Here is a 14451-nt window from a genome sequence, read left to right as displayed (position 1 = left end):
TAGAGCAGGAGAATCCCCTCCCTCACGCTGCTGCCCACACTGCTCTGGACGCAGCCCAGGACACGGTTGGCTCTCTGGGCTGTGAGCACACACTGCTGGCTCACAGTCAGTCTTCCATCCACTAACACCCCCAAGTGCCTCTCCGCAGGGCTGCTCTCCATCCACTCATCCCCCAGCCCGTGTTTGTGCTTGGGATTGCCCTGACCCACGGGCAGGACCTTGCCCTTGGCCTTGCTGAACTCCATGAGGTTTGCAGGGCCCAGCTCTCCGGCCTGTCCGGGTGGCTCCGGGTGGCCCATCCCGTCCCGCAGCGTGTCGGCCGCAGCTCACCGCTCGGTGCTGTCCGTGACCTCGCTCCCACCGTCCACGCCGCCCCCAAGGCCGTTACCAGACCGCCGTTAACGGCCCACACCTCTACTCAGCCGAGGACTCGCCCGCCCAAGGCCCCAGGAGGCGCCGCCAGGGCCGCGCCGCCACCGGTACGCGGCGCTGACTGACAGCGCCGCTGGCCACTCCCGGCGGGGCGGGGCGGGGCGGGGCGGGGCGGGGCGGGGCGGGGCTGTCCCGCCCGCGCCGCGGGGCCGCCGGCAGCAGGTGAGGGCGGGTGGCGCGGGCCGGGCTGAGGGGGGGGGGGGGCTGTGGGGTGTTGCCCGCCCCGGGGCGGCGGGAGCTGAGGCAGCTCGAGTCGGGCGGGGGCCCCGGTGGGGCGGGCGGTTCGTTTAGGCCCGAGTAGGCCGCGGGGGTGCCCCGGGCGTCGGGGCGGTCCCTCCGTGTGGGAGCGCGGGCTGCGCTGGGCGGGGGTGGCCGGTCGGGGCGCGCTAAGCCTCGCGCGGAGCGGCGCGGCCGCGGGCGGAGGCTGCTCTCCGGGGCAAGGCCGGGCCGGCCCTGCCGCTGGGCCGTGTGCCGGGCTGCTCTGCCTGCGGGAAGGTCCCTGGGCGCTCCCAGCCGCGGCGGGCAGGCAGCCCTGTCCCAGCAGAGCCCCTGCAGCACCCCTGGTGCCGGGACTCTGGGGAGACCCGGGTGAGTGGATGTGCTCGGGTTGCGTGCAGGGAAAACCAGTGTAGGAAAGCCCTAGGAAGAACCCCACATTATTGATTATCGATTAGAGATATGCAGTTAAAGGATTAGGTGATGTTGACATCATTAACTGTGTACAATTCAGAAGTAAAGACGTGACTTCACTCGAGAGGACTTAAAGTCATACTTGTCTCTCCCCGGAGAGGGGAATTAATCGGCCATGGGCTGCGCTTAATTTGGCAGGTGGGGTTCAGATGGACGCAGCAGCGTGTTCACCCTTTATTTCCATCATATTGAGCTGAAAGAAATCCCCCACCAGGTGAAGCTGCGTGATTCTGCAGCCTCTGGGTCTATGGTGTTTGCAGAAAGGGCAGTTAATGCCTCTCGAGTGTCACTTTGTTCTCAGCAGGACTCTAGGTCTGGATTTTAATTTTGGGATACCCAAGTTCAGGGTAGCATTGGACCATCTGCATGTCAGCAGTGCCTATGCTGTTTTCCAGTGTAACTATGTATGTGAGAGATTTAGCTGGGGAACTGGAGTAGGAAAATTTCCCATGGAAGATATCTTGTGTTCTAGCAAAATAACAAATCCTGTTCCATCATTGCAGTGGTATTCAGATGCCCGTTACACTATAACTTCTTGTATTAACTAAGATGTTTATGTACTCAGGATATTAATGTGGATTTATTGGTTACACAATCACTGTTTTCCAACAGAATTTCAGTAGTGACTTGTTCCAGAAGATTGCTGAAAAAGGGGAACCTGAAGGGAACTGTGTGGAGTATCAGTACGGTCCACATGAAGGATTGGCTTGATCAGTGTCTGGTCGTGTGGTTGAGCAAGAAGTGGGGAATATTAGCATGAAATTTTTAGGTCAGTTACAGATAGGGAAATCCTGTGTGAGGGTTCTTACAGGGATCTGACTTTGAGTTGGATAACAGTTTTGAAAAAGAAAGTGTGAAGGGCAGAAGGAAACTGGGGCAGGGGAATATAACCCAATACAATATGAAGTTATTATAGAATCGTAGAATGGTTTGGGTTGGAAGGGACCTTAAAGATCATCTAGTCCCACCCCCCTGCCATGGGCAGGGACACCTTCCACTAGCCCAGGTTGCCCAAAGCCCCGTCCAACCTGGCCTTGAACCCTTCCAGGGAGGGGGCAGCCACAGCTTCTCTGGGCAACCTGTGCCAGGGCCTCACCCCCCTCACAGGGAAGAATTTCTTCTTTATATCTAATCTAAATCTTCCCTCTTTCAGTTTAAGACCGATACCCCTCGTCCTGTCAGTACATGCCCCTGTAAAAAGCCCCTCTCCAGCTTTCTTGTAGGCTCCCTTAATGTGTCATATTATGTCATGCTATTAGGTAGGGAATGCGAATTACAGCTAGAAATAGTCCATATCCTTGGGTCATACAATCAGAATTAGTGCTGAATGTTTAGGGAACAAATGCTTCCGTGCAGGGTACCGTGTCTTGTGGTCACCATCTCATGCAGTTCGTGGATAGGATTTGCATTCTCTTTCTTGTGCCTTGCATGGTTCATGCTGCATGAACTTGATTAACAGTGGTGTTTGACTGGAAAGGACAGATGATACTTGTTTGAAAGATACGATATTTCCAGTGGCTCACAACTGTGCCGCTGAATCTTTCAAACACCGCTTTCCAGTCCGTTCAGAGACATAAATGGTCAGTTAGAAGAACTTAACTGCACACTGACTTGTATGACTTGTATTTATTCTTGTTTGTGAAGTAGCAGAATTAGTTGATCAGTAAGAGTTCTGTTATGTAGGGAAGGTATGACCAGGTTAGAGATGTGATAAAATGTTAGGAAACTGATGTTCCTGCTCTTTGTTTGTCTAACTCTTCATTTGATAACCTTTTAAGCAGCAAAACCTTTGAATGGATATTCTGCTGTATCTGAAATTCAAAGCTTATTTGCTACTTTCTCTGCTAGGAATTGTATTCGGCACATTTAGTAATGCCATACCGAGTGTTGGGGCTGAGAAGCTGTGATGGTTTCTAGCTGGTCCCCCCTCTCTTGTGGGAGTTGTGCAGGCGCAGAGTCCTCTGGTTCCAGTGTGTACTTCCTGCTCCCCTCTGCCCTGTGACGCTAGCATGTCTGTGCCACACTTGCGCAGAAGAGAGGTCGTGCTCCAGAGATTTTAATGAGGGTTATAAAGTTCTGGTGGAGATGGACCTTGTTATTCTCAAGGTGAGAACTGCCCCTGTTTACATCTTAACAAGCAGAAGCTTTCTTATAGGATGGTTTCTTATAACTTTGAGTACAGAAAATACTCCAAAACATGTCAAATTGCAAGAGCAGGAGTTCCTGTATATTGGGAGCAGGAAGAAAAAGGGAAGAGGTTGGGCAGTGGTGTTGGATAAAGAAGTTGTTTTGTGAACTGTGTTTTATTCAACAGATTGTAGTGACTCACTTCCTATGTCTGAAATCGGGATATCAGTCTAACTGATAAGTAAAAGGTTCCTGTGTTTGGAGTGCTCAGTGTTAGTAAGGCAAGCTGTATAAATACATAAGGTATATTTTAGCTACTTATTCTTAAAACTTAAGTTATGACTTCGACAAGCAGGTTAATGCAAACAAATCTTCTGTCTCTGCTCAACAGATGCCATGTTGCCTCAGAAGAGGGGACGAATACCTTCCAGAATAGCCATGAGCTGTTATTGGAAAGTCCTGGCAATTTTCTCACTATCTCTTCCAAGTGCACTGTCTTTCCAACCAGCCCAGCCCAGAGTGTTACTAGTATCTTTCGATGGATTTCGATGGGATTACATTTATAAAGTCTCAACTCCCAATTTTCATGATGCCATGGAGAATGGTGTGCATGTCAAACAGGTCACTAACGTGTTTGTAACAAAAACATATCCTAATCATTACACAATGGTGACTGGTCTCTTTGCAGAAAGCCACGGTATAGTTGCTAATGAGATGCATGATCCTATTCTGAATGAAACTTTCTCTCTGAACAAAATGGATGTCTATAACTCCAAGTTCTGGGAAGAAGCCAGCCCAATATGGGTAACGAACCAGAGGGAAGGACATAAAACCGGTGCAGCTATGTGGCCTGGAACAGATGTGAAAATACATGGAGTCTTTCCTACATATTTTATGCCCTACAATGAATCTGTTTCCTTTGAAGATAGAGTTGCAAAGCTTATTCACTGGTTTACATCAGAAGAACCCATAAACTTTGGTCTCCTATATTGGGAACAGCCTGATGAGATGGGCCATATTCTGGGCCCAGAAAACCCACTAATGGGACCAATAATTAGTGATATTGACAAAAAGCTGGGGTATCTTATGTCTGAACTGAAGAAGGCAAAGCTGTGGGATGTGATAAATGTCATAATCACAAGTGATCATGGAATGTCACAGTCTTCCTCGGAAAGGCTCATCGAGCTTGATCAGTACGTGAACAGAGAGCTCTATGAAGTCATTGACCATTCTCCTGCAGTAGCTATTTTGCCAAAGGAAGGTAGGAGCTATAGTAGTAAAATTCTCTGAATAAAATGAAATACTTGAGTATCTAAACTTTATAGGCTTTGTTCCTTAACTGAAGTAGTGGTAGCAGCCCTGATGCCAGTAGGACGTCAGCCTCAAACAAGGAGGACTTGCACGATCACTTCTTTGTTCTTTTTGCTAGCTCTGTCAAAAGCCTAGATTAACTTTCTGAAATGAAAAGTGAGCAAATCTGTCTGTTGACTAATATTGACAAAATCCTTTAGTCTTAATGAGAGGTAAGATAATCTAACGGCATTATCAAGGATGAATGGTGTTCTAGATAGATAACAACTGCATGTTAGATATCTCGCCTTTCATCAAGATGATAAAGCCATAGTGGAAGAATTAGATTTCTAATTCAAACAGTAAACTGAGACCAGATCGGTACCTTTGATAAAAAGAAAGCCTGTGCTGGCTATTTGATTAGCTGCCAGCTATTGTAGTTCACTTGAGTTTTCTTCCCCCATCATGCTGAACAGCCAGCCAGTTATGTTCCTACCATTTTTATTGAGCTAATGCTGGGCAAGAATACTGTTGGAATTGAAATCTGAAGTCTGGTTGCAGTCATTGAAGGGTTGCTGAAGTGTCAGGTGTATGTTTAGTGTCACTGATGTAGAGATGCTGCTTTTTGTTTTGATGATCAAAACCTGTAACTTTGGTGCCAATGTGTTAACCTGCATAATGGCATTTTCTGTGTGGGCAGGGATGCTAATTTGGAAGTTGAGTTTTTAGGTGGCCTTCTGAAAAATGTGTTTTTTAAGATTTCTGTAACAGTTGCCTCACTAATGGATAGCACTCTGTATTTTATGCCCCAGCAGGGAGGGTATTTTGCAGACTTAACTGGCCTTCAAATGTGTAAACAAATGTCTCTTGTCATTTTTAGTTTGAAGAATGCTCTAGACTAAAATGTTAGGACGTCTGCTGCATGAGTGGTGGTAGAAGAGCTGAGTTTGGGAGCCCCATTCTAATGAAGGCAAACATGGTTGACCAGGATGGTCTCATTACCAAATAAAGGAGTTGTAAAAGTAAACTTCAGTGCTGAAACATCCCTAATGCGTTAAATGAGAATCTGAAGATGTGTAACCTGATTCTCCTGTCTGCTAAATGCTGCAAAGAAATAGCGTCTCTGCAGCAATTAGGTGACAGAATTGTAAAAAAGCCATTTCAATGGATTTCAGAAATAGCTTGGATTTGGTTTTGCCCAGAGGTTCAGATATTTATTACGCTACCAATAAACAAGAATTAGTTTAGCACAGCTAAAATTCCTTCCATGTTGCCAACTGTAAATATTATTATAAAACAATGAGCTTCATTCTCAGTTTAGCTATGGAATAACATACACTTAAGCACATAAGACTGATTCTTTGACAGGTATTCCATTTGTCTTGCTTAAACCAAGGGAATGGTAAAACTTAGTGAGACATTGAGAAAAAATTTGTATGCTTAAAAACGCAGTGATTTCTGCTGCTTTAACTGTTTGGCTGCATATTTCTTCCCCAGGAGATGGATTAAAGGCATTACTTAACCACCCTACAGGTACCATCTTCAGTGTTCATGAAGATGGTACCTGTAGTGCAGCTGGTGATGCTGACCTTTTCCTTGCATTCAATATAAATATATTAACTCAAATAATTTAGTGTTAAATCATAGTTTGTTGTATTTGGGGCTTCTCCCCCCTGTTGTCCGATGTAGAAAAGTGGCGTAACAAAATTAATTTTATTACTAATATAGTCCTAGAAATGCTGAGTTTTCTTGTTGTTGTCACTATCATATCTGGACTTTTGCTGTCTCATCTTGACCTTTATTGTGTTTATTAAATTTAATGCTTATTTTTTTTATGCTATTCTTTTGAGATAAGAAACGTTATACATTAATCTATTTCCAGTTTTCCTCCAGAATTTCTATACTGGGTCGTAGGAACTGGGGGGGGAAAGCAGAGATGGTTTCTTTAAAGACATTGGACACCTCCTCCCAAACTTTTGTTTTCCTGATATAGATTTAAAACTCTACACATGCTGCAAATAGTAGACCGGATTTTAATCCTTGGTTTGCTTCAGGTGGTGTCTTGGGTCAAACTAAGTTCTTGTTCGTGTGGTCGTGAAGACGATAATTTCTTGGGATGGGCAGTTGGAGAAGAGCTCACTCGCAGGCACACCCGCTGCAGGATGCAGAGCTAGCTGTGAAGGTAGAACTAGTGACAGACGATGCCAAAATGACAGGATATGCTTAAATCCCGCTCATCTGCTAAAAAATGACAGTATTGGCCACAAGGAAAATGTAAACATCTTCCAACCATGCTTCAGACCTTGTAGCACTGAAACTGGGCTGCAGAGAGTAGCTGTGAATTCAGCTGTCTGAATTGTGCATGTTTGTAGCACAAAGCACTGAAGTCATGGAGCTGTTATTTGGTGTGTGACAGAAGTCTGTTATACAATTGCATAGCCCTCAACAGGAATCTGTGCTTAAATGGAGGGGGAGGATGAAGGAACTTGCTCAGATGTCGATTTCTGAACTTGCTTTTGTGTCCCTGTCTGTGTGTCTTGGTTCCTCCTTTCTGTGTGCTGGTTTTCCAGCTTGTCCGGCTGCTTTATGGCTGTTCGGTGACTTTTACTGGAAAGAAAAATTCAGAAACTGGAAATAAGCAAATAAAGAATCGGGGGGTGGAAAACATCTATTTATTTGGTAGTGTTGGTACAGGTCTCAAGGGTTTACACTCACTGTGCTGTAGCTGACTAGGGAAGGGAAAGGAGTAGACTCTCAGAATAGAAAGGAGTGTGTAGTACTGTTAGCTGCTACTGAATACACAGAGTGGCTGACAGTGCTGGACCACAAGTGCCACCTTCACCTGCCAGTCCAACCTGTCCCTTGGTTCACTTGTCATGTGTTCCCTGCTGAGGTCTTTGTACAGCAACTAACGGGTTAGTGGCATCTGGGCTGTGACCTGAGGGCTTCCCTTGAAAGATTAATGCAAACTAGTTTTGCTTGTACCTAGGCAATTAATTGCTAAAGCTATGATATTACATGGTGCATAGCAACAAACTGGCTACTCCTTCTGAATTGGCTAAACTTGTCATCAGCATGGTAGAGGATCAGAACTGGGAATCATATGTCAAAACTGGGGAGTCAAATGTGTAGCTGTTTATTGGAGCATCTTGTAGAAGAGAAATAAACAGTTGGGTTCACGCAGAAAAAGGTTTTCAGAGATGCCAAGTAACAAAGTGGCTGCTCTCTTTGGCCTTTTGAAGGAAAGCAACTAACAATTAAACTGTTTTAGAATAAATGTATCACTTGTCATCATAGCCAGCTGGGAGAAAGACAGAATATGGCCTTAATGCTCACATTACCTCATTAACAGCTTTAGGAGCTGTCTTCCTGCACAGAGCTAGGAGGAGCTGGTTTCTTTTCCGTGAGACTTAACTAAATACCTTTGAACTCATTCTTGTAAGAAGCTTACCTTCTGATAACTGAAATGAGGGATTTTTCTAAAATTAGCAAGGCGCTTATTGCTTAGGAATAGTCTGTGAAGTCTGATGCCAGGTGTGATCTTACTGTGAATGAAGCTCTGGATTTCTCACAGTAACTTCTGTGCACATTGTAATCTGCTGTTGCCTCTTACAGCTATAATGAGCTTTTGGGGAAGTTCATTTTGCCCTCTTTCAGTTGTATTTAAACGACTGATGAGTTCAGTATTGGTATGTTTATGTTTTGTCTTTTGTTTCTTTTGTTTGTTTGAAGGCAAACTGGATGAAGTATATGAAGCTTTGGCCAATGCTCATCCCAACATGACTGTGTATAAAAAGGAGCAGATTCCAGATAGATTACATTACAAACACAACAGTAGAATTCAGCCAATCTTAGCAGTTGCTGATAAAGGATGGGAAATCATATATAATAGGTCTGACAGTTTTCAATGTAAGTATTCTGTTTTGCTGTATCTTCCTAGTCAGAAACCTTACACTTTCTTTCCCAATCTCAACTAATGTTAATTTTTATTTTATTTTTGGTAAGACTGGGAGGGGGAACTGAAGATAAGTGTGTAGAATTTATAATATTTTTTTGTGATGGAATGGGAATCGCACTCTACTATTAGGGGAGGGGGAACTGGACTTACCGTTTTTCAATAAGTTTAATTTTTCGATAAGATCACTCACATGTTTTACTGGCCACATACTTGAGGTCTGCTTGCGAGGTCTAGCAAACTGACAAGCACTTCCTGAGAGATTAAAAAAAAAAAAAAAAAAAGTTGTAACAGAACGTGATGAGTAAGAGGCTGAATAGCAGTGTTTTATCATGTACTATTTCTTTACTGGAGAAGGGTTGGATTGGAAATACCAGAAAGCTTTCTGAAAATCCTCAGCTTGTGTGGATGCTCTATTGCTAGAAAGTCTTTGAATATTGTGTTACTGTACACCACTGATTTTTTGCTTGTCCAGTAGGATAAGATGCATTTTAGGTGATTTGGAGGAAAAAAGCACCCACTTTTAAGTTCCTCATCATGGGGTTTTGAGATTTATTGTAGACAGAATGGAGACAGTAAACCATAACTTTTGCTTAGCTAGGAGGTGTCTCATATATATATATATGTATAAAATATAGGTGTCCTATGGTTAGTTCTTAAGCTTAATTTTAAACCTTTTAAACTTTCCTGCTGGTTTTGAAGCTGAAGAGCATTACCTGCAAGACCTAACAAGTTTTTTGATTGTTGATAGCTGATGAGAGCAGCTTTTTGTGCCTGAGTGTTTATTTCCTTGTTCAGAGTTTTTAGTGCACCTATAAGGAAGGGGCACTGGAGTCCCACTAGTGAGATCTGTAATCTTTTTCCTTGTTGATGAGTAGACAGTGCACAAAATTGAACAAAGTGTCAAATCAGTCAGGGCTTAAGTTCTGTCCGCTACTAAGAATCAAACAGACAGTCTATCTCTACTTGAATTTTTGATTTTTCCCTAAGAGATCTGGTCCAGTTGCAAAGTTGGAGTTTTTTCTTGAGGAAAGCCAAGGAAATATTGACAGTGCTGTTACTGCCATGTGAGCTTACCTTTTTTTTTTCTTTTTTTTTTTTTCTTTCCATTCTTTTTTAAGACATCTTCTCTTTGTAGTTCTGGGACTTGGTATTTGTTAGGAGACATTTGTGATGTTGATCAAAATGAGTCTTCTAAACCTCTACAAGAATAAATGTTGGCTGTTCCTCTTCTGCATTATGCTATTTTTAAGAAAAGGTTCATTGCTTGTTTTGGAACTTCAGAATACTGACCTTTATTTATCTTTTATTTCTAGTTGGTAATCATGGATATGACAACATCTTACTAGAAATGCATCCAATTTTTTTGGCAGTTGGGCCTGCTTTCAGAAAGAATGCCACCAAAGAAGTCATGAATGCTACTGACTTGTACCCCTTATTGTGCCACCTACTTGGTATTAACCCACTGCCCAACAACGGTTCATTCAATGCTGTGAAAGATATACTTGCTGAAGAATTTCCTGTGGCCTTGGGAGGAGACACCTATGCTACTATTATAGGAGTCTTTTTGGGTAGCTTTCTTGTTATGGTTTTTACTGCAGTTTTTGTTAAGCATTTTGTCCTTACCCAAGCAAATACCATGCAAATGCAACATACTGAAGCTGCCCAGCCACTTTTGCAAGATTAATAACAAGTAATTATGAATAGTACCAAGCTACTGTTTCCCATTTAAAATAAGATTATACAAAAAAATTAATAGAGATGGATCAGCATAAATATTTGGAGTAGAAGGAAACAGGTGCTGATCTGCTGATACACTGAAGTATGTACATGCCAGGTGTGCAGAGAAAGAGCATGTTTCTGTTTCACCCTACAACCCCTTAATCTTTCAGGGGTTGAAAATAACATCAACTGAGGTGCACTTCACAGACTATTACATAGTAATTTCATTTTACACACTCCCTTTTTTTTCTCACTGAGAGGTTTTTTAAGTCTCTTAGATTCTAACAACTTGCTGAATGTGACTAGACTTCCTTAGGTTTTTTTCTTTCCTGCCCAAAGAAGCTTTTGCATGGATTACCATTACAGATAGCCTGGTGGATTAAATCCTGCGGAAGACAACATTATTATTAAGCTAGGCCATGCAGTGCTAAGTGTCTGAGTTTAGAGTTAGGCATATTTATTTAAAGTATTATGTCAATTGTAGCCCCAAAATATTAATCTAGCTGGTAGTGACTTTAGGAATCAGCATTAAACTACTTGGGCCTTTTTAAAATTATTTAGGTAAATATAGGTCTTTATGATTTTAGGTAAATGTAGGTCTTTACTTTTTCTATTGTTTCCTGTACACTGGAAATTTTCTAGTAATTCCATGCAGCTGGCAGTTTAAAGACACATACAAGCACAACACCTGTATATCCAAATGGAGACTCTCATATTTCTGTGATAAAAGGGTTCTTTCAGAATAAGACAGATCAATCAGCTAAGAAACGTGCATTTACAAGCTGGTTTCAGAGTGCTGTCAAGCTTGTCACTGGGTGTAACATCTGATCCATTACTGGAGACTCTTTTCTAGTGTGAGTTTGGCTTGCTGGCTTGTGTTCTATCTGATATGTCTGGGTGGACCTTAGAATTTGATGAGTAGGATTAGACATGCAATTTAAGGAACAGCCATATAAATCTTAAGCCATATATACACTTAAATCTGAAAAAGCACACTTGAATATGAGAAAAAGTATGTCTAGAGTTTGTTCTTCCAGGGGAAAGACTCTGTCAGGGAAAATTATTAATTTTGAGTCAATAAAACTATATATTACTTTGATTCTTTTGTGTGGGGCAATAAATCTTACTGTTACTGTAGTTAAGGTTTTTTTGATGAGCTCACTTAAATGGTAGGGGAGCAGCTTCTCACTGAGGTTTGTATGAAAAATGTGGTATGACATGAGAAAAGTTGTCTCGTTGTCAGACTTGCTTAAAAACTGATTTTGTTTTTCCCCTCCCTGTGTTAGTGTTTCTCTGCACTTTGCTTCTGAGTACAATGCCTGAAGGAGGAAGAAACTCTTTTAAAATTCAGATGGATAGTCTGATATTTCTCTTAAGTGCAATTTATTGCTTTATCCACAGCACCGAACAGAGGGCAAAGATGGTCTTTTGGTCTTTTTCGCAAAGCGTCTTGGCCTTGGCTGTGCTCTGTCAAACTAATGGTGTGACTAAGAGTGTAACCCTGCAGTTGGGAGGGTTGCGGGCAGACCCTGCAAGGAGCTGCACAAGCTGACTAACTGAAGTACAAAACTTGTCTTGCTGAACTTAATTTCAGACTTAATGAATGATATCATGACGAGTTCAGAAGTGAGCTTACTATTTGCTGCCTCGGTGATGACTCTGCAGTGCCGTGTTACAAACTGGTGCTCGCTGGTCAGAGGTAATCCGTTAGGTTCCTCGTGCTGGCAGGGACACTTGCTTAGCATGAAGATGTCTTACAAACAGAGGTGGGAAGTTTCCAGAGACCACAGCTAGGTGCCGTGAATGCTTGAGAGGGAAGGCAATGAAATAGCCCAATTTAAAATATATACTGAAAGTCTAGATGTAATAATAGCTTTAGGAAGGCAGGAAACTAGCAGATCTGTTGGAGGACAGCCCCTTAATTTGGGGGATATGAAGTATGAAGTCGTGTTACTTAATCTGACTCATTTTTGCCATTCTGTTATTACTGTTCTGTGCACTGCCTTGTCCTCCACTGCTGTTTTCTTAAGAAAAATTGAAGGAAGACATCTGGGTTAGGTGTGCCTGACACCGTAAAGCTGATTCTTAGTGGAGCTGACCATTAGGTATGTCTTAATTTTAATTTGCTGATGCCAGCTAAAACTGAATCCTACAGGGGCTTTTCAAGCTGAAAGATGAAAGCAACAATGATGTTCACAGTAGTTTCTAGAGAGGCTGGGGAAGTCCAAATAGAAAACCTAAACCTCTACATGGTTACTAATCACTTCCCTAGCTGCCTTCCAGAAGGCAGATGTCAGGTAGCAAATTGATACATTGAGTCCCCCTTTTCTTGCTTATTTGCAACTTAAAACCAAATTGTAGCACAAATGTAGTGTGTGTTTAAAGAGAGATCTACAGGGAAAGATCTCAAGGGAATAACAGTGAAAACTGGAGATGCTATAATGCTCACCTGTAGCTACTTCAGTTACGTACTTTCTCACTGTGGAACATGCTGCTGTAATAGAAATGATTCTAACTGCAGTAATTTCATAGCAGTGTTTATGGCAGATGTAAAAATAACTGGATTATAATCTCAGAGATGTTAATTAAACTCCCACTTTTTAAATTGTGACAGGTGTAGTTCTATCATCAGCCAAAGTGACCCTTGATTTTAAGGAGGGGGCAGAGCTGGTCAGGGTTGTTCAGTCACCCTGGGGTTTAGGCTTACCTGCCCACACATGCAACAAGGGAAGAGCAGTAGGTTTCCCCTAACAAAGGGTTTAAGAACAGTAATGTTCAAAATAGATTTGGAACACCAACATGATGTCATTGTTCTGCATTGCCCTGTAAGGCCCTTCTTTGAGGAGGGTAAAATGAAACTTTGTAGAAAACTGAAGGGAATCCTTCAGCGTAGGTTTAAACATGTTTCCTTTATTGCTTAGGTGTATTTACAGGTACCTCTTGGGCAGCTACCTTGTTAGGATATTTGCTGAGCCAGTGCTAAACGTTGTTTTCAGTTGTTGGGTGTATACTTAATGAACCTGAAAGCACATATGATGCCACTGGAGAGAAACATCAACTTTTTCTCCGAAGTGATGTGAGATTTTTTTTTTTTTTCAGACTACCTTTTTGGTTGGGGAGGATGTGGGATTGGTTTCTGTGTATATGATACTTTTTATGATGTACAAACAAGTTTATTGGACAGTGGATTTGAGTTACTGTGTAGTACTTATAACTTAAGCTTGGAAACTGAGAAGCTTGCTTGATTTTGTCTTTCATTGTTGACCTGTGAATCACACTTTAAGATGTCAAATGTTTTGTTTCTTCCTGTTTGGAAATGTTGAAATATATCTTTGCTATCGAGCATCCAGTGCTTGCTTCATTTAAAAACACTCCTGGAAAAAAAAGAATTGTGGAGGGATGGCTGGGGGGGGAATGGCCTTAACTCATATGCATCTCAAATATTTCTTGTACTCTTCATAGTGTATGCCTTTATCATACTTCCAGTTTTTTTAATAGAATTTAAGAATTCTAAGTCAAAGGTCTTATATAAAAGACTTCTTGTTTCCCACCTCTCTGCTGTATATGGAAAAACCAGCTATCTGTTACCAACAATGGTAATGCAGTTTCTTTAATCAAAAAAAATCTTCCAGGCTTTCTTGATAAAGAGCTGCAGTAATGTTGTTTACAATAAATGCAGTCTCAGAGAAAAAAAAAAAAAGGTGCACAAATGCCTATTATAAGATGAAGGGTTGCTCAGTGTGACTTTTCAGAAGTGTGGAACAACACAATCTTGAGCTGTGTGTGGGAAGAACAACAAACATGCAGTTGTTGAGTCCTGCTGTTTTGTAAAATGCAAATAGGACGGGCTTACTTCCAAATTTTCTTCCCTGCTTAAATAATGGCCATGGGTGCTGTCTTGACCATACATACCTATGCTGCTGTACATACCTTCCACCAAATGGCATGTTTGTACTGCAGTGAAGGTAATGTAAGCATTTATTAGACTGCAAAAGTTGTTGCAAGCACATGGAAAGGGTGAGTTTGGTAGTGGTATCTGCAGCACTGCAACTCGACAGCCTTTCCATAATCAAATCCCAATCTGAACAATTTCAAATTAACAACTCCCTATTACCGTATTTTTGCAATAAAAGGTGGTACCATACACATTAAAGCAAACATCTGTCCCTGTGGCCTGATCATTACATGATGTTGTTGGTTTATTTTCATAGGCAGTACGTTCTTTTTAATTTATA

At 42.3% G+C, this 14451-nt stretch overlaps 1 protein-coding gene across 2 annotated transcripts; it reads left to right on the top strand.

The window, feature by feature from the left end:
- Positions 1-553: 553 nt before the first annotated feature.
- On the top strand, positions 554-14388 carry ENPP5 (ectonucleotide pyrophosphatase/phosphodiesterase family member 5). 2 transcript variants are annotated; one of them, XM_074895513.1, is made up of 4 exons: positions 554-594; positions 3641-4510; positions 8272-8448; positions 9811-14388. In XM_074895513.1, the coding sequence occupies exons 2-4, from the start codon at positions 3646-3648 to the stop codon at positions 10179-10181; spliced, it is 1413 nt and encodes a 470-aa protein (XP_074751614.1). In that variant the 5' UTR covers positions 554-594; positions 3641-3645; the 3' UTR covers positions 10182-14388. The 2 variants fall into 2 exon arrangements, with proteins under 2 accessions (XP_074751614.1, XP_074751615.1); XM_074895514.1 differs by lacking the exon at positions 554-594 and adding an exon at positions 3431-3552.
- Positions 14389-14451: the final 63 nt, after the last annotated feature.

This window comes from Athene noctua, chromosome 1 (assembly GCF_965140245.1).
Source record: "Athene noctua chromosome 1, bAthNoc1.hap1.1, whole genome shotgun sequence".
Taxonomy (NCBI): Eukaryota; Metazoa; Chordata; class Aves; order Strigiformes; family Strigidae; genus Athene; species Athene noctua.
The sequence above is the reverse complement of the archived record's forward strand: the minus strand, read 5'-3'. Positions and strand labels throughout refer to the sequence as shown.

Coding starts and splice junctions, on each gene's coding strand:
- ENPP5 (XM_074895513.1), top strand. CDS start 3,646: ATGTTGCCTCAGAAGAGGGGACGAATACCTTCCAGAATAGCCATGAGC. Junction 4,511..8,271: donor AGCTATTTTGCCAAAGGAAG/GTAGGAGCTATA, acceptor GTTTGTTTGAAG/GCAAACTGGATGAAGTATAT. Junction 8,449..9,810: donor TAGGTCTGACAGTTTTCAAT/GTAAGTATTCTG, acceptor TTTTATTTCTAG/TTGGTAATCATGGATATGAC.